General features: G+C 37.6%; 1 protein-coding gene across 1 annotated transcript in view; it reads left to right on the forward strand.

The window, feature by feature from the left end:
- Nucleotides 1–23,101, forward strand: part of FAM184A (family with sequence similarity 184 member A) — a 205,983-nt gene that overhangs the window by 79,240 nt on the left and 103,642 nt on the right. The window contains exons 2-5 of the mRNA XM_007954187.2: nucleotides 3,754–4,608; nucleotides 8,574–8,709; nucleotides 10,431–10,612; nucleotides 14,404–14,601. Of these exons, the coding sequence (XP_007952378.1) occupies nucleotides 3,754–4,608; nucleotides 8,574–8,709; nucleotides 10,431–10,612; nucleotides 14,404–14,601 (1,371 nt within the window). The remainder of the gene's footprint in view (nucleotides 1–3,753; nucleotides 4,609–8,573; nucleotides 8,710–10,430; nucleotides 10,613–14,403; nucleotides 14,602–23,101) is intronic.

A 23,101-nucleotide genomic window follows, 5' to 3' on the forward strand; every position in this document is an offset into this window, starting at 1 on the left:
ACTATGCTACCAGAGCTCCTAAACTGAGGTATAGAACACTGGTTATTGCTATGGAACAGATAGGACGGACTTTATACTGCAGACAAAGGTCAATAACCCACTGCTTTTGAGAAGGTTGAGAGATTGATTCTAAAATATTCTTTACCTCTTCAGAATCTTAAGCCCCAGTAAACTTTTGGTGACTAGCTCAACTACAGGAATTGAGTGTTGAGTAATAAAAATATATAGTCTTCCTTTGTTTAAAATGTACCAGATCTTTAAAACATTTTATAGGATCACGATTGCTCCTTTATTACTTTGTAAGTCCCTCTGTGCCTCATGTGGTACTTAACGTACACCGTGGGTGAATTCTCTCTTTTCCTCTCTCTCCCCATTGTCTTCTTTCTGTCCCTCCCTTCCTCCTCCCCTCTCTTTCTCCCTCTTGGTAATTAAAAAAAGGTTGTGTAATTGTCCTTTTCCGTTTTCATTCTTAGGTTTTTCTAAAACTAAGGCTTTTGAGTATTCATTCATTCTTTTAGAATTTCTCATTATAATCTGTGAAAAATGCTTAATATTTTCTGATTATAACAGTAACATATGTTTATTATGGAAGATTTAGAAAGACTAAATAGCCCATTTAAAACATGAGCACTTACTAAGGTTTCTTTTAAAATTTAGTCTCATTCTCTCTGTAAATAAATGATACACTGAACAACTAGGAAGCCTTACTGTCTTTTACCATCTTTTAAACTTTTTTTTAATCAAGAAGTCTTTATATAACAAAATTTTCTTTTTAATTGCAGTGATAGATTGATCTTATAATAATGATGTGACAAGAGTAGAATAAACATGATCTCTATTTCATGTTTGAGAAGCTTGAAGCTTGGAGAAATTAAATGCTTTTACCTAAGGTCAAAAATCCATTTTAAAAACTTTCACTCAAATCACAATAAAAAAAAAATTCAGTTAAAGTCAGTTCTGCAACTTCAAGTCATGTATTCAGAGAACATAGAGAGTTTTTATATTACCTTAATAAATTAATAATAATAATAAATAATAATGTAATATAATAATATAATAATATCAATAATTTAATAAATTAGAGAGAGATACTCATACATGGTACCTTTATACTTAGGTTGAAAGTGAACAATTGAAGGATACTATATCTAGGCGCTCTGGTAGCATAGTGCCTAAAGGCACTTGACTGCTCACCAGAAGGCTGGCAGTTCAAACCCACCAACCACTCCTCGGAAGGAAGGTTGGGCAATCCTACTTCCGTAGTGATACTGCCTTGGAAACCCAAGGAGGGGTCGCTATGAGTCGGGGCGACTCGAGGGCACATAACAACAACAACAACATGAATCAGAATTGGGTTTGTTTTTTTCAGTTTGAAGATGAAGATAGTGATGATAACAGTGACTCTCAAATGCATATTATATGTAAAGCTGTTCTAAGTGCTTTACATATATTAAATCACCTAATTCTCACAATCACCTTATGCAGTAGACTCTATTATTATTATCCCTATTTTACAAATAAAGAAACTGAGGCACAGGAAGGTTAAGTAATTTGCCCAAATTCATATAATTAGAGAGTGAAGGAACAGAACTTGAACTCAAGAGTTCTCGTAATACCCTATGACATTAGATAATGTCTAGTGAACTTTTGAGATCTAAAATGTTATGAAATTTGTGATAGTGCTTATGATTCTGAACTGTGGACATTATTTTGTAGAGAGTAAACAAAGCTAGTACAAATTCAGTTCTTTCATCTTTTTTTCTCCCTCCTTGCCAAGTTTGGCTGAACATGTAGCTTGTCTGTATAGATTAGAACAGATATTTTCCATGACTACGCAGCTCTGTTGTTGTGTTGGGAAAGCAGCCATAGGCGATAAATATACAAATGGGTGTAGCTGTCTCCAATAAAACTTTATTTACAAGGACAGACAGCAACCAGGCTGTAGTTAATTGACCTCTGGATTAGAATATAAAGTGAAATAGAGCTCCTCACCCCTTGCATTTCCCTGTTATTTATCAGATATTTTGCTTTGCTGATAATAGATTCTTTTTAACTTAATATTTTAATTTCTACCTCTCTTTTTCCACATAATTGTGTGCTCCTATGTTTTTATGCCCCCAGCTTCTTTATTAGGATTTCTAACATCCTCACATTTCTTCATATCTTTCAACCTTGTTGTAAAGTCCATTCCTAAGTTTTATTAATCAAACATTTACTGAGTTTCAGGAGTGCGTGGATGGTAAGGTAATGGAGGCAGTGGAGATAAAGATAGACTTTCATGCTTTTGGGCAGTCTTAGCTTTGACTGAAGGGAAAGTGAATACTAGAGCCTTCCTCTAGTCTCTGTTTTAAGATAGGCTTCCATTGTGTGTTCCTCCTCCTGTAAGTACAGCCACAGACATACATAGGCTGTCAGCCTCTATGTAATAAGTAGGATCTGAAATTACCAGGGATATTTGGAGAGCCAGGAAGTGTGCCTCAGTTGCCTCAGGCCACATGAACAAGTTCTCTACAAAAATGGCAACACTTTTGCATCTTAAATGTACTTTCTGGACTCTGGTGCTGGAATTCATTTCTAAAGTCAGTGAAAAAGCGTATTAAAGTGGGCGAAGCTCTAAGACACTGAGTTATATTTTTTGGTTTGTTGGATTGTGTAGTATGCATTGCCCTAGCATTTCTCCCTTTTAACTCAAGGAGAAGGAAAACAGGCCTTAACAGTCATGAACACTGTATTGTTAGACCAAGAAGTGTGGTGATGGGTATCAAGGAACATATAAGAAGAATGGAACATTATTATGCAGGGAATATTTTGTCATTTGGAGCTGAGGTTGGGGAAATCTCAATGGAATCATTAAAATCTGAGGAATAAAATGAAAATAAAGGCCTGTGTCTGAAATACTCTGACACTAGATATCAGGCTTTCTTAAAGACAGAGAGAAAATGAGGCAGTAAGTAAAACTACAGCATTTGATACGTGAGCAGAAAAGTTTCTATTTTTTATGGAAACCATAAAGAATTTAAGAAGGAAGATCAGCTTTAAAAACAGGCTGTAGGGGAAATGTTAAGTGCCGTCAAGCTGGCTCTGACTCACAGCGACCCTTTGTACAACAGAATGAAACACTACCTGGTCCTGTGCCCTCCTCACAATCCTTGCTGTGCTTGAGCCCATCGTTGCAGCCACCGTGTCAGTCCTTCTTGGTGAAGGTCTTCCTCTTCTGCAGAAATTAGAGAAATACATTTCAAACTTTTAAATGTACAGGACATTAGATAGATGAAAGAGGCCTTTGGGGAAATTTAGGGCCTAGGGTTTTACTTGTGCAAAATCTCTCTTACATCAAGGACATCCTTGTAGGTTAGAGACTTACTGTAAAGATTTTCTTCTGCTCCCCAGCGTAGTGCCGAGTCAGCTAGCACAGTCCACGTGGAGAACTCCTTTCTCTTAGGCCAAGTTACCTCCTTTATCCCTTTATTCCTGTCTCATTTATAGTAAAACATTATTAATTTGGAATGTTTTTAAGTCATAGTTTAAAATTCTTCAAATGCAGGTTCTCTTAAAATGGTGCTAAGCTAGAAATTTGCTAAGCAAATCAACGTATGAACACAAAAAAAAATTGCATGAAGTTTCAGTATTTAACATTTACTATAGCCAATATTATGTGCATAGACAAATATCAATCCATATGAAAGAATTAACTTCAAGTTTAGAAAATAATATGGTTTATTCAATTCTTCCACCTTCTTTAAAACCATGCAGGTAATATATGCTTTGAACACTAAAAACGATGAGCATGAATCTGCAATTCAAGCTCTCAAAGATGCTCATGAAGAAGAGATCCAACAAATTCTTGCAGAAACAAGAGAAAAAATACTGCAGTATAAAAGCAAAATAACAGAGGAGTTAGACCTTAAGAGAAAGATTCAAGCTTTAGAAGCCTCATTAGAAGATCACATAAAAATGAAGCAACAGGCTTTGACAGAATTTGAAGCTTATAAACACAGAGTAGAGGACATGCAGCTTTGTGCAGAAGCTCAGCACGTCCAACGCATAGTAACTATGTCTAGAGAAGTTGAAGAGATTAGAAGGAAATTTGAGGAAAAGTTACGGAGCTTTGGACAACTCCAAGTCCAGTTTGAAAAAGATAAACGATTGGCACTGGAAGATTTGCGAACTGCTCACAGACGGGAGATACAAGAGCTATTGAAGTCACAACAGGATCATAGTGCCTTGGTAAATAAAGGGCAGGAGAAGGCAGAGGAGCTACACAGAATGGAGGTGGAGGCCTTAAACAAAACACTTGAAGAGCTAAGACTTGAACGAAAAAAACTAATTGAGGATTATGAAGGCAAGTTGAAGAAAGCTCAGTCCTTTTATGAACACGAGCTTGATACATTGAAAAGATCACAGCTTTTTACAGCAGAAAGCCTACAGGCTAGCAAAGAAAAGGAAGCTGATCTTAGAAAAGAGTTTCAGGGGCAAGAAGCAATTTTACGAAAAACCATAGGAAAATTAAAGACAGAATTACAGATGGTGCAGGATGAAGCTGGAAGTCTTCATGACAAATGCCAAAAGCTACAGATGGCGCTTGCTACAGCAGAGAACAATGTTCAGGTAAGCAAAGCATATGACATTCAACACATAGATCATTTTCCCTGTTTTCTCCTTTAAATGTGTTCATTAAGAGTAGTCTGGCTGGCTTGGAATCCGATTCTTTTCATTCAGACCCCTTTAAACATTGTTTTGTCTGTTTTACTTTGTCCTGCTTTTCCTTTTGTGAGAAAATCGTGAAGGGATAATTTTAATTTCCTGTAGGTATTGTTTCATACTTGAATTTCAGATACTAATATAACAAAAAACAAAAAACAAAAAAAACGTAAAATCTTGCTGCTTGTTTATAAAAGGATTTTATTGAAGTAACATGTTAGTTTTTTCTGTATGTGGTTTGGGGAAGTTAAAATATTGGGTTTAGGATTTAGTTATGCTTTTTCTTTCCCATCATTAATTATTGTCTGCTCGTCAGATACCTTTTGCTGTGTAGACACTGTGAACAAAAGATTAAGATTGTCTTACAAACCTGAATTAAATAGAAGTATAGCACAAGTCTGAAAAAGAGCCAAAAAGTCTCTGAAGTTTGTAAGGCATAGAAAATTTCATAGTTTTGTTTTTAGTATCTGTGTAGCATTAGAATGGATTAAAAAGTATGAATAGCCCTTCATGATTGGGTCATGATTTATGAAAATATCACATTGTAAGTATCATCAGTAGTATAGGTTTAAAACTAGAAAAACTTTAAAAGTGTGGTATTTAGTTTGCACATATTTATGTGATACCTATTTTCCTTGTATTATTAGTTTCTAGTATTATTTCTTTGTGGCTGGAGGATACTTTGTATCATTTCGGTCTTTAAAATTTGTGGACGCTTGTTTCATGACCTAACATGTGATCTTTCTTGTTTGTCTCATGTGCACTAGAAAAAAAAAATGTATCTGTAAATCTTCACTCCAATCACAATTTAAAAAAAAGAGAAAGAGAAAAAGAAAAAAATGTGTATTGTTCTGAAGTTGGGTGGAAAGTTCTATACATGTCCATTAGATCTGATTTGTATATTGTATTGTTCAAGTACTCTATCTCCTTACTGATCCTTTTTCTAGAAGTTCTGTCCCATATTTGCTGTCATGCATTGAAGTCTCTTCCTATTACTGTAGAATTATCTATCGCTCCTTTCAGTTCTGTCAGTATTTGCTTTATGTATTTTGGTGCATTGATGTTAGTGAATATATATATTTATGATTGTTATATTTTCTTGCTAGATTGTTCCTTTTATTGATATATAATATCCTTCTTCATCTCTTGTAGATTTTGATTTAATGGCTATTTTGTCTGATATCAGTATGGCTACCAGTGCTCTCATTAGATACTGTTTGCATGGAATATTCTCTTCCATCTTTTCACTTTCAGTCTGTTGGTATCCTTGGACCTAAGATCTGTCTCTTGTAGACAGCTATGGATTGGTCATGTTTTCTTATCTGTTCTGCCATTCTCTGCCTTTTGCATGGAGAGATTAATCCATTTACTTTTAAGTTAAGGTAATTATTGATAAAAGAACTTCTGTCATTTTATTATTTTTTTGGGTGTCTTAAAATTTCTTTGTCCGGCCTTTTTTACAAATTTTCTTTATTTGTGGTAAGGTGCTTTCTTGTGTTGGGTCTATTTGGTTTATTTCTTCCTAGGTTCTGTGTTTATTTTTGAAGTATTTTCTAGTGGTTACCAGAAAATTGCATTTACAACAATCTATTTTACCTTGATACCAAAAATTAAATAAATAGCAAATAATATACAAATAGTAAGTAACATACGATATTAAATTCTAATCCTAATTCTTTGCTACCTCCTTCTGTTTATGTTATTACATCATTTTTCACATTATACATTCTGATCTATTAAAATAACTTCTTTTAAATTTGATATGAGACTTGTAGCATGTAGCACCTAAAATTACACACTGAAAATGTCCTGTAATAGGTCTTTCATTTGCCTGTGCCATTACATTTATTGAAGGTCTCTGCTTTATTTTAAAAATTTTCTTTCTGTATAATAGGTTGGATAGTTGTCTAGTATTCCTTCATTTCCACTTGAAAGACACCCTTCAGCAGTTCTTACACAGAACTGGTAGTAATAAATTCTGGCAAATGTTGCGTATCTGGAAATATCTTGAATTCATCCTCATTTTTGAAGGATAGTTTTACTGGATAAAGAATTTTTAGTTGGCAATTCTTTTCTTTCAGTCCTTTACATATATTTTTTTAATTGCCATCTAGCCTCCATAGTTTCTGTGGAAAAGTCAGTGTTTAACCATACTGAAATCAAAACCAAACTAAACCTGTTGTTGTTGTTTGCCAGTGAGTCGGACCCAACTCATAGCGACCTCTCCTTGGGTTTCTGAGGCAGTATCACTATGGAAGTAGATTGCCCAACCTTCCTTCTGAGGAGTGGCTGGTGGGTTTGAACTGACAGCCTTCTAGTTAGCAGTCAAGTGCCTTAGGCACTATGCTACCAGAGCTCCTAAAACTATTGCCATTTAATCAATTCCAACTCATACGGAGGACCCTTATATGTATAATGTGTTTTTCTCTTGCTGCTTTCAAGAATCTTTCCTTGTCTTTGAGCTTCAGAAGTTCGGTTATAATGTACTAGATAAAGACCTTTTTTGAATTCACTCTATTTAGAGTTTGCCAAGCTTCCTGGATTTGTGGGTTCATTTCATTAACTATATCTGGAAATTTTTCTGCCACAATTTCCTCAAATGTTCTTTCTATTCCCTAGTTTCTTTCCTCACTTTCTAGAATTCCTGTAATTGGTTCTCTTGATGGTGTGGCATAGTTCTGTTTGGCTTTGGTCGATTTTCTTTGTATATTCCCTCCTCGTTTGTCTTAGCATTCATTAAGTTCATTTGTTTTGTCCTCTAATTTACTTATTCTTTCTTCTGCCTGCTCAACTGTATTGTTGTATCCCTTCCTTGCATTTTCCAGTTGTATTATTTTGTTCTTCAGTTCCAGTATTTGTTTCTTTTTATTTCTATCTCCTTACTGAGATTCTCATATTGTTTTGTGATACCTGTTAATTTGTGTCAACTTTGACTTATTTAAGCATATTAAAATTTGTTGTTTGTAAGTATTTTTCTTTTATCTGTATTTCTTTGAGAGTGATTTCTACTTCCCCATGCTACTCTTTGAATTGGACCATCTTTTCTTGCTTTCTTATATGCTTTCTGATTCTTTGTTGAACCTGAAGTATTTGAGTACTTTGTTGAAGTAATTCTGGATTTCAGATTTCTTCCCTTCTCCAAAATTAGTTTCTGTGTGGGCTTCTCTTACCAACTGTTTTGTTCTTCCTTCACTATGTGACTTGTTGCTTTAACTTTTGGATTAGTTTTCAGGGTTTAAAATTTGCATTTCTATCTCCTTGGTGCTATTTTGCTGTTTTTTTCTATTACTGTTATGGGAGAATTGAGCTACATTTCTGTTGACCTCATCATCTTTGAGAATGAGATATTAATAGAGATATCAAGATATGATATCTCAGGTTTCTCTGCCCACGGTGCCGTCACCAGAGCCAGGCTGTTTGCGATCTCCAAGTTTCACTTGCAGTGCACCGAGGCACCCTTTCTTGGGTCTGCTTTCTTAGGTTTCCTTCGTATGATGCCTTCACTGGAGCTTGACTCCAAAATCTGGGCCATAAGGCACTCTGTACTTGTTAGCACTATCCCAAGATGGCCACACTGTGAGGACAGTGGGGTGAGGGTGCTCTGTGAACCTTTACTCATCTATAGTCAGCCTTTACTCATCTGTAGTCAGTATGTTACCTTTTACTTGATTCAGTGTTTCCATTGGTCCTTCAGAAATCTTTTATGTCTGGAGTTCTGAGACCATCAGTTTTTTCAACATTTGCTTATTTTACAGTAGTTGTGAGGTTTGGCTGCTTATGCCGCTGTCTTGCTCCACCTCCACCTAATGATTGTGATTTAAATGAATTATTTAGCATCTTGCTTATTCATAATGGCTATATTATTTTTTTAGGTTCTTCAAAAACAACTTGATGAAACCACGGAAGGAGAAATGGCCTTATTAAGCAAGCACAAGGAAGTGGAAAGTGAGCTAGCAGCTGCCAGAGAACGTTTACAACAGCAAGCTTCAGATCTTGTCCTCAAAGCTAGTATGTCTGACCATAGTTCTTGGTGTATTCCTCAGCTAACACCATTTCTTAAATGTCAAAGATAAAATTTGTCTTTCATAATTTTAAATTATGTAGACTCTAAATATTTCAAAGGATTCTGATATCTTATTAATTAATTTATCATAACATGAGCAAATAATAAATTATTTTTAGGAATAGAGTTTTAATAGAAAAATTAAGCGCTAGCAGGTAAAACCAGCAATAAATCAGTCAAAAGGAAAATGAAATACTCTAGGAAACTTTGTCTTTTAAAAACATAAATTATAAAGTATGTAAATCAGGGAACTATATGTAAATTGCAGCACCATATTTCATTGAGCTGACTCTTAAGGGTATTTTGCATACTAAAGCTGAGTTGCCTATCCTGATGTGCTCATTCCTCATTCCTTACTGGAGGAGGTGTGTGACCTATGTCAGATCTGAAGTCACATTTTGATCATTTCTAGTGTGCCCAATAAAGCTATTTGAACAGATTGTTTGAAGGTATCATCTGATTTTGACAGGGTCATCAGTGACTCCCAGATAACCCTTCTCCTAAACTTATTAATTACCATCGAAGTGATTTCTACTCATGGTGACCCCATGCAACCCCATCTGTGCAGAGCAGAACTGCTCCATAGGGTTTTCTAGGCTGTGACCTTTGGGAAGCAGATCACCAGGCCTACCTTCTGAGGCACGTCTAGGCGGGTTCAGACTGCCAGCTTTTTGGGTAGCAGTTGAGCACTTAACTGTTTGCACCACCCAGGGACTCCTCCCCTAAAGTAATGGTTCTCAAACTTTAGCTGCATCAGAATCACCTAGAGGGCTTATACAAATACAAATTGCTACAAATACAAACTCTGAGAATGCTCAGAGTTTCTGATTCAAAAGTTCTGGGATGGGCTGAGAATTTGCATTGCTAGCTAGAGTTCCCAGGTGATTCTGAAGCTTCAGACTGAGGAACTTCGTTTTGAGAACCACTGCCCTAAAGAATGCTCTCTATAAAACCTCTTCTTACACTTTTTATCTCTCTCTATCATTTAAACTTTTCATCTCTCTATTCATTTTGGCTCTCTTTTCTCATCACCCCTCTCCCTGCCTTTCTGTTTGCTTTTGTTATTCATTTTATTTTTTCATAACCTTGTAGCCCTTATCTGTCTCTTACTTATCAGGTCTCTTGTCTAAAACAAATTCCATTTCAACCACCGTTATTTCCTGCATACATATTTCTTTCTCTTTATGTTAGAATTTGAAAAAAGAAGAGGTTAGGAAAGAGAGAACAAATTATTCATTTTGGCTCCAGAATCATTAGTCAGTACATTCTCTATTATTTTGTTTTTCTCCCAGGAGAATTTTATACTCACCCTTGAAAAGTTGCTTCTATTTCAATTTGTATAGCAATCTTAAACAAAAACAAAACAAAGTGGGATGATTCTGGGACAGGGAGCAAGGGAAGTGATGTGAAAATGGATTTTCTGATTTAAGATATTCTACTTCTGTAAGATGTGTTCCCAGGGTAAAGATGCCTATTTTATATGATGAGGATATCAAAGAACTGTTTGTTCATGCAGCCTATATATTTATTTAGTTATTAAGTACAATAAATATTAAATATAAATTATATGATTTATATATTAATATAAATCATTAAATATAAATTGTATTATGTACCACAATGCAACATATTTTTTAAATGAAGGGATTTATTTCTGGGGGAATAGGTCATATTGGAATGCTTCAAGCAACTCAAATGACCCAGGAGGTTACAATTAAAGATCTAGAATCAGAAAAATCAAGGGTCAATGAGAGATTATCTCAACTTGAAGAGGAAAGAGCTTTTTTGCAAAGCAAAACCCAAAGTCTGGATGAAGAGCAGAAGCAGCAGATTATGGAACTGGAAAAGGTAAAAAGCAGTGCAAGGCACACCCACCCCTTCTCCATTCCCCCAGAAAAATGAAGGGAAGAAAAAAGTTTCTGTTCCACTTTTTCAGATTTGAAGTATTTGGTGTGTTTACTGCCACTCTATAGTAACAGTACATTTCTTATTTTAGTAATTGTTTCTTTGTTTTTGTTTTGAGGAAAAAAAGTATAAATCTGAAGTGTCTTATATTGTGTGTATGTTCAAAATCTATAACAGTGTATAATATAAAATTTTAATGCTTGCATTTCAAGTCAGAAACTGAATAAACTCTTATTTCAGTGCAGTGTACATAAATGTTATTATATATGCACCTAAGACATTTTTATAAAACTGAAAGGGGTGACAAGCATCAAGCTCTGAAAATCCATATTATGCCAACATATTAACTTTGTAGATTAAATAATGAGACATATCATTTGTAGAATAATTGCTGAATATTTATCCCAGTTTTTAAAAATCCCACAATATCAAGTGAAAGTTTTGGACACCCTTTCTCCTTCCCACAACAACTAAGTATATTGAAAAATGTCTGTTTTTCTTGCCCTTTGCTCACTTCCTATTCATTGCTTAACAACCACCATCTATAGAATCTGCTTTGCCTCAGCCAGCAGTGACATCCTGGTTGCTGGACTTATCTAACTGTGGTATTTCCTACTCACTAATTGTAGAATGCCTCTCTTCTCTTGGTTCCCAATATTTCATGCTCTCTTGGAGTTTCCTTCTACCTCTCTGGCCTTGCAGTTTGTTCTGTGAACTTCCCACCTCCATCTTTGTGCCCTTCCTCTTGGTATTCCCCAGGGCTTCAAACTAGGGATCTTTCCAGTTGACCCCCTGCTGAGAATTGCCTTTCTACCCCAGATAAACTGAATCAGAATCTATATTTTTAACAAGATCTGTAAGAGTTACTTGGGGATCTTGTTAAAAAACAGATTTTGATTCAGTATATCTGGGGTAGAAAGGCAAATTCTCAGCAGGGAGTCATACCTGAATGAACCTGAAGCCCAAGGGTTTTCATCTCATTCCACGCACTAATCTATTCCAGTGTCAACTATCACTTGCAATCCGTAGGTCCAGGTCAGATCTTTTCCCTGAATGTGAGTCTCATATATACAGCTTCCTACAAGATAACTGCCACTTACATTTTTCATAGATGTGCTATATTAGCATGCACAGAACTTTCTCCCCTAAAAAGTGCTATATTCCTTCACTTCTTATTTCAACCAGTAGCACCGTAGTGTGTCTAGTTGCTAAATCAGAAACCTGGAGTCATTCTTGATTACTGTTTCCTTGTTGTTAGGTGCCAACTTGTTTCTCTTCATGTAGCATATGGTACTAGGCCTGGTGCTGCCGAAGTATCGGCGAATACCTGTGGAGTGCTTGTTATGTGCAAAGCACATGTCCTTGATATGTAGCTCCTGCAGTCAAGGAACTTTCAGTTTAGGAAACATACAGATGAGTATTATTGCTGATCGGTACTGTCAAGTCGGTTCCAACTGTAGTGACCCTGTGTATATCAGAGCACAACACTGCCTCGTCCTGCACATCGTCACAGGCGTTGCTGTGTTTATGCCCATTGTTGTAGCTACTGTGTCAGTTCATCTCATCTTCATCTTTTTCTGCTGACTTTCTATTTTACCAAAAATTATATCCTTCTCCAGGGAGTGATCCCTCCTGATAAAATGTCCAAAGTACATGAGATGAAGTCTTGTTACCCTCACATCAAAGGAGCATTCTGGTTATTCTTCTTCCTGCACAAATTTGTTCTTCTGGTAGTCCATGGTATATTCAGTATTCTTTACCAACACCATAATTCAAAGGCATTCTTTGATTTTCCTTATTCGTTGTTCAGCTTTTGCATGTATATGCAACGATTAAAAATACCATGGCCTCTGTCCTCAAAGTAACATCTTTACTTTCTAAGACTTTAAAAGGTCTTTTGCAGCAGATTTTCCCCATGCAACACACTGTTTATTTATGTACTGCCGCTTCCATGGGGGTTGATTGTGGATCCAAGTAAAATGAAATCTTTACTACTTCAGTCTTTTCTCCATTTATCATGATGTTGCTTATTGGTCCAGTTGTCATGATTATTGTTTCCTTTATGTTGAGGTATGCTCCATACTGACGGCTATAGTCTGTTCATCAGTAAGTGCTTCAAGTCCTCTTCACTTTCAGCAAGCAAGGTTGTGTCATCTGCATATTGCAGGTTGTTCCAATCCTCTTGGATTCTTCTAGTCCTGTTGCCTCATTCTTCATGTAGTCTGGTTTGTTGGATTATTTGCTCAGCATACAGATCGAGTAAGTATGGTGATACATACTCTACCTGATTTTAAACCACACAATATTCCCCATGTTCTGTTCAAGTGACTACCTCTTGGTCTGTAAACAGCATCCATTTGAGCACAATTAAGTGTTCTGGAATTCTCATTCTTCACAGTGATATCCATAATTCGTTAGGATCCACATAGCCTTTGCACAGTCATTAAAACATCTTTCTGGTATTCTCTGCTTTCAGCCAAAATCTGTCTGACATCAGCAATGATAGCCCTCCTTCTATGTCCTCTTCTGTATCTGACTTGAATTTCTGGCAATTCCCTGTCTCTGTACTACTGCAACCATTTTTTTTTTTTAATTTTCAGAAATAATCTGTTACCAAGTGCTGTTGGTTCTATCTACTCAACATATTTTTCCTCCACTTTTTCCTCTGCTTAATTTACAGGTTCTAGGTTTTTGCACTTGTTGTTTCTTGCTTGGATTATAGCCGCAATGTCCTAATTGATCTTCCTGTTCTCCAGTGAGCACACTACTTGGCTGTTAAGATGATTGTTTTTAAAAAATAAGTCACTTAAACTCCTGTGGTTTCTCATTCCCTTCAGAAGAAAATAAAAAGTCCTTAGCAAGACATGGAAGGTCCCTTCTCATCGTTTGACTCCTGCCTACTTCTGAGCCTCATCTCTTTATCACTTCCAGCCTTGTGTCCCATGTTCTGTCCCTGCTTAGCTGGCATGCACTAGAACCCAGTTCCTTAAACTTTGTCATTAACTTCTTTTCATCTTTCAAAATGCTGGAAGGCAGTTAAAATGGTTATGAAGGCAGGCTTTTGACAGCAGACCTAGGTTTGGTATTTTCTCATCATTCAGTTTCTAATCTTTGCTTTACAAATGAAGAGCAACCGCCTTAAGAACTTCTTATGAGAATTCAGTGAGGGATTGTATCATCATCAGTTTGATGTCACACACACATACACTCACACCCATACCATTTCCCACCCCACCCAGGCTTGGCTGCTTTCCTGTGTGCTCTCAAAAAACACTGTACACTTCTTTTTATAAAAGTTAAAAACTATTTTGCAACTGTCTTTTGATTACATTTTTATCACTAGATTTTTAGTACTTAAAAGGTACAAAATTGTCAATTAATAAATTGTAGTGAATAATGTCATTTGAGTGGCTAAATTGATAAGCCATATTATGTACTACTTTGACATATAGGAAGCCTTTCTCTCTTAAGCTTGTAGATTTGCTCACATTGGGTTCTAACCTAATAACAATCTATCGTATCTCTTGTTCCAAAATTACTTGTTTTGCCTATGCCATTCTGTCACATTCTGAGAACAACAATGATGTATTCTCATGTTCCATAGGCTAGATCCCGTAGCACTGTGTTCATTCAGGGTTACAGATTTACTGGATACACAGAAAATTGCTATTAGAAAACACCAATAATGACAAAAGCAGGTACCAGTTATTGGAATTTATTTGTTTTAATTTTAGAAAGTAAATGAAGCAAAGAAAACTCAGCAAGAATATTATGAAACAGAGCTTAAAAACCTGCAAAATAGATTTGAAGAGGAGGTGTCCCAATTAAATGAAGCCCACTCTAAGACTTTGGAAGAATTAGCTTGGAAGCATCATATGGCAATTGAAGCTGTCCACAGTAATGCAAATAAGGATAAGAAGAAACTGAAAATGGTGAGTAAAAGTGTGGTTTAGCATTTCAATGTAAATTAGTGGAGTTTTAGTAAGGATCCAGCGTGACCTATAGTGTAGAGTCCTGGTCTGCTTCAGTTTGATAGTGGCTGTCTTGTAATCACTGTATGTTCAAATAGAACATTTCAGACATTTCAAACAGTGCTTCAAATGAAAGTTCTTGATATGAGATATAGCTTATTGAATTTATGTAAGGTATTTCTTCTTTGTATAAGCTATAGCAGAAACACTCACTTTTATCTTGACCCGTCTTTTCATGAGATAATAATAGACATGCCCCTCAGTAAGTCTGAACTGTCTGCTGTAGATAGTTCATTCCCTATGAAAATGATTTATGGTTTGGGTTTTTGTTGTTGTTACTCTCCAGTTAAGTAACAAGCTTGATAATAGCAATACCCAAGAGGCAAGTTGGCAAAAACAAAGTATCTCACAGACGTGGGCCTTACACTGAGCTCCTTGCTTACTAGCTATTAATTGTGGACCCCAAAAGCTATTCTTTAAGCTCCTTCTCTAACAGATGATAAAAAGTTCAATTTTATGATACTATGTCGGGGCCGACTCGACGGCACATAACAACAACAACAACAACAATGGTGAAACTTAAGTGATATAAAGTGTTAAGTATCCAACATGTCCTAGTATACAGTGATAAATAATGTTAGTTAGTAGTACTTTTCACTGTGTTCAGGCAGTGCAATAATGTTTTACATTTTTTTCATTTAGTCCTAACACTGCTATTGATTGATTGCTGCACCCTTTTTACTGAAGAAGAAATGGAGTCAGGAAGAGGTTAAATAACTTGTTCAGCATATGTAGCTAGTAAGATTCAGTCAAATCTTGGACTCAAGTCCCAGATACCAAATTCCAAGGTATTTTACCACCACATCATTTAGGGATTTACTAATGATAGCGACCCCTACTTGGGTTTCCGAGGCAGTACCTCTACAGAAGTAGATTGCCCAGTCTTCTTGCCAGGGAGTGGCTGGTGGGTTTGAACTGCTAGCCTTCTGGTTAGCAGTCAAGTGCCTTAGATACTATACCACCAGAGCTCCTAGTAATGATAGTTATGTTTCATATATTAGCTATTTACAGTTTACAAATCACTTTCTTGTATATTCCTTTTTTTTTTTTTAAATTGTGATTTGGGTACAAGTTTACAGAGCAAATTCATTTTCCATACAGCAGTTCATATGCATTTTGTTTCATGACATTGACTGCAATTCCCCACAGTGTAACAGCTCTCTTCCCACTTCCTCCCAGTAGTTCCATCTCCCTATGTCCTTCTCTTCCATGTACTCCTGTCCCCACCCCCCAAGCAATCTCCCTCATACACTGCTCTTCTGTTCTCCCATGATTGATCGTTCTAAAGAGTGTATCTGCCTGGTGTAACTGTTCAGCTCATACGCCTGTCTTTTGTTTGGCTGGAAGCCATGGAGTAATTTAAATTCCAGACGTGAGCGGTAACTAGGGGCAATAGTCTCAGGGGTCTCACCAGGCTCTATCAGAACCATAAACCTGGTCTTTTTTTTTTTTTCTTAAATGAATTTGAGTTTTATTCTACATTGAAGAACATTCTTATATATTCCTTAATTCTTGTGAGTTGGAGATTAGTATGATCTTTATTGTATAAATGAGGAGCCCTGGTGGCACAATCATTAAGGGCTTGATTACTAAGCCAACGATGGTTTGAACCCACTCAGCAGCTGTATAGGAGAAAGAACTGGCAATCTCCTCCTGTAAAGATTGTTGTTGTTGTTGTTAGGTGCCATTGAGTCGGCTCCAACTTCTAGCGACCCTCAGTCCTGCACTATCCTCACAATCCTTGCTATGCTTGAGCCCATCGTTGGAGCCAGTGATTCAGTCCAGCTCTTTGAGGGTCTTCCCCATTTTTGCTGATGGCAATATGACCAAAGTAGGTGAGGCATAGTCTGGCCATTTTCATTCTTCTGGCGCTCTGTGGTATTGTCAGTATTCTTCACCACAATTCAAAGGCATCAGCTATTCTTCAGTCTTCCTATTCATTATCCAGCTTTCACATGCATGAGGCAATTGAAAATACATGGCTTGGGTTAGGTGAACCTTAATCTTCAAAGTGACATATTTGCTCCTTAACACTTCGAAGTGGTCTTTTCTGCAGATTTTCCCAGTACAATACAATATCTGATTTATTGACTGCTGCTTCCATGGGTGTTGATTGTGGATGCAAGTAAAATGAAATCCCTAACAATTTCAGTCTTTTCTCCATTTACAGTGCTTATTAGTCCCGTTACGAGGATTTCTGTTTGCTTTATGTTGAGATATAATCTATACCAAAGGTTGTAGTCTTCGATCTTCATCAGTAAGTGCTTCAAATCATCATGGATCTCGGTCAGACCCACAAAGATTACAGCCTAGAAAACCCTGTGGGGCAGTTCTACTCTGTCACATGGGGCCACAGTGAGTTGAAAATTGGCTCAATGGCATGTGACAGCAAAACACGATGAAACAGGTTTAACCAAGCCAAGTCCACTGAGTAGATTCGGACTTGAAGAAACCCTGTAAGTCAGGAAGATGGGGCAGTCTACTTCCGTAGTGTTACTGCTTCGGAAACCTAAGGAGGGGTCGCTACAAGTCGGGTCCTACTTGATGGCATATAACAACAAGGACTCCCCATAGAGTTTCCAAGGCAGTATAAATCTTTACAGGAGCTGTCTCCAGTGTAAGGACTGATGAGTTTAAGCTGTTGACCTTGCGGTTAGCAGCCAAGCACTTAACCACTGTGCCACCAAGGCTCCTTTGAGATAGATTTAGAAAACCTTATTGATTTACTCAGAGCTACAGACTTAGTAAGCAGAAGAGGTTGGATGTGAATTGACTAAGATCTGCCTCAGTGTCTCTTTCTTTCGTAATACATGTAATTGGCAAAGAATATTTTAAGACCTAAAATCATTTAAAAAGTTAAGTAAAACTTTCTGTTGGAATGTTAGTTCTATTTAAATATAACTGTTGTCTGTTTATATAGCTAGAGACAAAACAAAAGTCAGGGTTTTAGTTGCAGTTTTTTCCTTGTCAGCTCACTGTTACAAGACCAATTTATACAGTTTTAATTGTGTGTGTGTGTGTGTGTGTGTGCACCTGCCAACTCTGGGTGTATGTATCAAGTGTTCAGGGATTCATAGTAAAGTATTTAGTGACAACTGTCTTCTGCTTCTGTAATTTTTTAAATCTTTTATTTTTCATTTCCACATCCTTTTTTCAACTGTTTTCTCTATGAAATATTTAAATTGCTGGAATCTTGCCTTTAGCCTTTGTTCCTGTGTTAAGTTCTAGGTGCTATTATCAAAGCATCTTTTCTCAGTATCATTTTTCCTCATTACTTGCTAATCACTTCCTCATTCTATTAAATCTTTATTTCTGAGCCACTTCAAAACCTTCCTTAAGCCACTTACATTTCTTACAATCTCACTTAACAATATTGGTGAACAATAAATGACATAACATTTTCCGTATGTCAGCATGGTCAGACCTCTTATTGCAGCCTTATCTGTACCCTCCTCGTATTAAAATGACTTGTTTATCACTTACTGCTTCATTTCTCTCTTGCCTATCTCTTGCCTGTATGTGAGCCGAAGCTGAAACCAGCCTCTGTCCAGGATGTTCATTCTCTACCATCAAATTATCTTTTGAAGAGTAATTAGCTGAAGGTGATTCTTCCATTCTTTATTCACTAGTTATCAAACAGTTTTATATTTTCACCCCAATAGAAAGTGAATATATATACAGAGAACCTGTGCAGAAAAGAGGTAACATAGCCCTGAAACTGCTGTCCTTAGAAAGACCTGCTTGCAAGATTGGCTCTTGGCTGGCATCTGGGAACTTAGATTTTAGAAGTGTTCCCACTATATGCTGATAAGAATGGCTCAAGTGTGTGTAAAATGTTTGTGTAAACAGTATGGTTTATATTGAACAACAACAACAACAAAAATAAACTGTGCATGTATATGTGTGTGTGTGTGTGTGTGTAAAACATGGAGTGCTGAGCTGCTGTTCAGGGTGATAGAAAAATTTAGAAATGGAGACTGATGATAGTTGCATAACATGAATGTAATTCTTATCACTGAATTGTATATGTAAAAACTATTGTAATTGTTTTGTTATCTATATATTTACCACCAAAAAACAAAGACTAGACATATGTATGGAGTACAGAAGTATATGGATGAGGACTTGTGAGCTGTACCTTGATGGGAAAACTTTCACAAAGTAATTCTCACGTGTGGTTTGAAGGCATGCATCAGTAAGAAAAGGTGGTGGATTGTGGAAAGCAGTATGTCAATTTCTTAAAAAGTTGGAATTAGAAATAATATTTGACCCAGACATTCCATTACTAGGTATATATCCTAAAGAAATGAGAGCCATGACTAGAACAGACATATGCATACCCATGTTCATCGCAGCCCTATTTACAATAGCCAAAAGATGGAAACAACCTAGGTGTCCATCACCTGAGGAATGGATAACCAAATTTTGGTACATACACACAATGGAATACTATGCAACCCTAAGAATAACCTAGAATCTGCAAAACACCGCATGATGTAGGTGAACTTGGAGGACATTATGCTGAGTGAAATAAGTCAATCACAGAAGGATAAATAGTGTATTAGTCCGTTATTGTAAAAATCAAGGAAAGGTTTATCTATGGAAGGAAATTTTCTTTGTTGGTTACCAGGTGTGGGAGGAGAGGGGAGGGAACACTGTTAGATAGGTAGAGATCTAAGTACTGATTTGGGTGAAGAGAAGGGCAGTGTACCAAATGTGAGTGATCAACATGGTGGCATTGAGGAAGAGGACGACAGAGAGAGAGAGACATGGGAGGTACAGATAACAAAGATGAACCCTTTTGCACATACAGTATTTTGTTGTCAATGAAGGCAAACGTGGGTATATGGGTGGATAGATGGGTGGACAGGCTGAACTATTAGGTATGTCTATGAAGTGGGGGAGTATACCCAAGACCATGTATAGGGTTGGCAGACAATGGTCCTATAAGTATATTTGTATGATCTGAATTCCCAGGTGTATAGTAGAGCTGATAAGGGACAAGCTTGTAGTCACTTCTTGACCACAGCCAGCTACCCAGAGAAACTGAGTAGTTGAACCTGTGGGCTCGGGACCATAGTCACAGGGGACATCAAGCTCAATTGGCATAACATACTACACAAAACATTGTTCCACCTCCTACTTTGGCGAGTAGCGACTGGGATCTTAAAAGCTTACAAGCAGCCATCTAGATGCAATGATGGATCTCTCCTCATCTAGAGCAAAGAAGAATGAAGAAAACCAAAGATTCATGGAAAGGATTAGTCCTAGCAACTGGTACACCATGTGATCCTCAGCCTATATGACTTTGAGACCAGAAAAACTAGATGGTGCCCGGCTACCACTGTCAACCACTTGGAGGGGGATCTATGTAGGAGATCCTGGATAGAGAGGGAGAACAATGTGGAACAAAACTCAAAATCATTTGGGGAATTAAAAAAAAAGGGGGACTAGGTTTGCTGATCTGATAGAGCCTTATGGAACCACTGAGACTATGGCCCCTAGCTGCCCTTCAGGTCTGGAATTGAACCCACACCTGTGGCTTCCAATCAAACAAAAGACAGGCATAGGAGTTGAACATTTACCTGAGGTAGATATACTTCTTGGAGAGAACAGTCATGGGAGAAAAAAGGGCTGTTTATGCACATGGAGACAGCTCAGGGGGCAGGAGTGCATGGAGGTATAGACACAGGGAAGAGATTGACTGTTAGGAGGAAGTGGGAGGGGAGCTGTTGCATTGTGGTGAATTGTGTGTGGTCAATGGCATGAGACAAAGTGTATGTGAACTGCTGTATGGAAAGTGAATTTGCTCTGTAAATTTTCACCCAAATCACAATAAAAGAAAGAAAGAAAGAAAAGGTGGTAGAATGAGAGGGAGAAATAACATTCTAAGTAGAGGAAAATAAACGTGGGAAAAAAAAAAAAAAAACAGAGGTACAAAAAAGCATGATATGTTGCAGTTAGTTCAGAATTTTTGTAAAGTGAGAAGAGTAATAAATAGCGTTCTGTTTCACAGGTCCCCGAGGCTACTCCCAGTTTGATGAGTCACTAGGAAGACTCACAGGAGTCAGCATATACTTGTACTCATGGCTAAAATTTATTACAGCAAAAAGATGAAAGGCACAGTCAGCAAGGGGAAAAGGCACATGGGGGGAAGCCTGCAGGAAACCAGGCACTGCTTCCAGGAATCCTCTCACACAGGTCTCTTCTCCTAGCAACAAATTATGACACCTGTGAAATGCGTACCATGAAAGCTCACTAGCGACTCAATGCTCTGGGTGTTGGCCATGCCTTCTGTATTCTGGGTAGAGGCTCCTTGGACCTGGTGTTAGCATCACCTTTCAGGCCCACTGGGATGACAGCTCTGCTCCCACGGCTTTGAATAGCCCCATTCTCCTAGTCCATCTGAGTGGCAACCCTATACTCTTGACCCTGGCAGCCTCCATTCTCCTGCCCTTTGGACATGATAGCCCCTCCCACCAGCTTTGGGCAATGGCCCCATCCTCTGGGCACACCTGAATGACAGTCCCATACTCAGGAACCAGTTGATAGACTTCTGAATCTTTGAAACCTGCGAGACTGTGGCTCTACCCTTTGAACCCTAGGAGGCTGTGGCTTTCACCCTTTGAGACACAGGAGCCCATAGCTCTACCCTTTGAAATCAAGGCAGCCCTGCTTCCCGTGCTCCTTCCAACAGTTTTCTGATCTCTGAACTGCACTAGGGATAGTCCTTTTCTTTTCTTAGAGGTCAGACGTTTAGAATCAAATCACACCATTGGCCTATTTCCCACCTGTAGATTTGCAGGAGTCAGGCAGCTTTCCTTCATTTTGTCCTCTCTTTCCTTTCCAGTCTAAGCTGACAAATTTTTGCTTTGGTGGTTTAATGGATCCTTAGTCACAGGCTTAATCTTTCAAAAAAGATGGAGTTATCAAGTCCTTTATGAGAGTTTTAGGCCATGTATCCTTAGTTTGTAAAATGGAATCTTCAAATCTTTAAGTCCTGGTTTCATTTTACACAGCTCTTTTCTCCCATGCTCTACTGTAAGTAGAAAGGAAAAACCATGCTGCCCTTTAAGATCTTGCTTAGGAAGCTCCTCAGTCAAATATCCAAGTTTATCATTTTCAAGTTTTGCCTTCCTCCAAACATTTGAACATAATTTAGAAAAGTTCTTTGCTACTGCGTAGAAAGTATCACCTTCCCTCCAGTGTCCAATCACATGTTTATTTCCTTTTAAAGTCTCACCAGAAGCACATTAGGAGCTCTGGTGGTGTCGTGCCTCAGGCACTTGACTGCTAACCAGAAGGCTGGAGGTTCAAACCTACTAGCCATTCCTTGGAAGGAAGGTTGGACAATCTACTTCCATAGTGATACCACCTTGGAAACCCAAGGAGGGCTTGCTATGTGTTGAATCTGACTTGACTGCAATGCATTTTCATTTTGCATTAGAAGCACGTTTAGCATTCACATATCTAACAACATTCTGTTTATGATTTAAAAAAAAACAAAACCCTACTTCATTGAGTTGATTCTGACTCATAGTGACCCCCATTGGGTTTCCAGGGTGGTAAATATTTACAGAAGTAGATTGTCCCATCTTCCTTCTGTGGAGCAGCTAGTGGGTTTAAAATGCCAACCTTTGGTTAGCAGTCAAATGTCTTAGGCACTGAGCCACCATAATACAAGCTCTCAATTCTTTCAGAGCCCTCATCAGAATTGTCTCTGACAGTCATAATTCTAACCAACAATCTCTTCAAGGCAAAGTAGGGCCATAGTATGAAGCACATGAGAATTCCTCCAGCCTCTACCCATTACCAGATTACAAAACTACTTCTACATTTTAGTTATTTGTTAGAGCAGCACCCACTCCTTGTTACCAGATCCTGTTAGTTATCTAGTGCTGCTGTAACGAATATCACAAGTGGTTGCTTTAACAAACAGATTTATTTTCTCATAGTTTAGGGGCTAGAAGTCCACATCAGGGTGCTGGCTCTAGGGGAAGGCTTTCTCTGTGTTGGTTCTGGGGGAAGATTCTTGTCCCTTTTCAGCTTCTGCTGCTCCATTCCTTGGGGATCTTCATGTGGCCTGGCATCTGTCTTACCCCATCTCTGCTTGCTTCTCCATGCCTAATCTGGTTTCCCATATTTTAAAAGAAATTGATTTAAGACACATTCTGTACTAATACTGTTTCATTAACATAACAAAGAGAACCCATTCCCAAATGGGATTATAGCCACAGGTATAGGGGTTAAGATTTACAACACATATTTTTTGGAGAATAATTCAATCCATAACATTTACTAATTCTACACTGTGTTCCAGTGCTTAGACCAGAGCCAGAGTTCCAGCTGCATTACTGGAGATATATATATATATATATATATATATATATATATATATATA

The sequence above is a fragment of the Orycteropus afer genome, unplaced genomic scaffold (assembly GCF_000298275.1).
Source record: "Orycteropus afer afer isolate SDZICR_OR568_19922 unplaced genomic scaffold, OryAfe1.0 scaffold00441, whole genome shotgun sequence".
NCBI lineage: Eukaryota > Metazoa > Chordata > Mammalia > Tubulidentata > Orycteropodidae > Orycteropus > Orycteropus afer.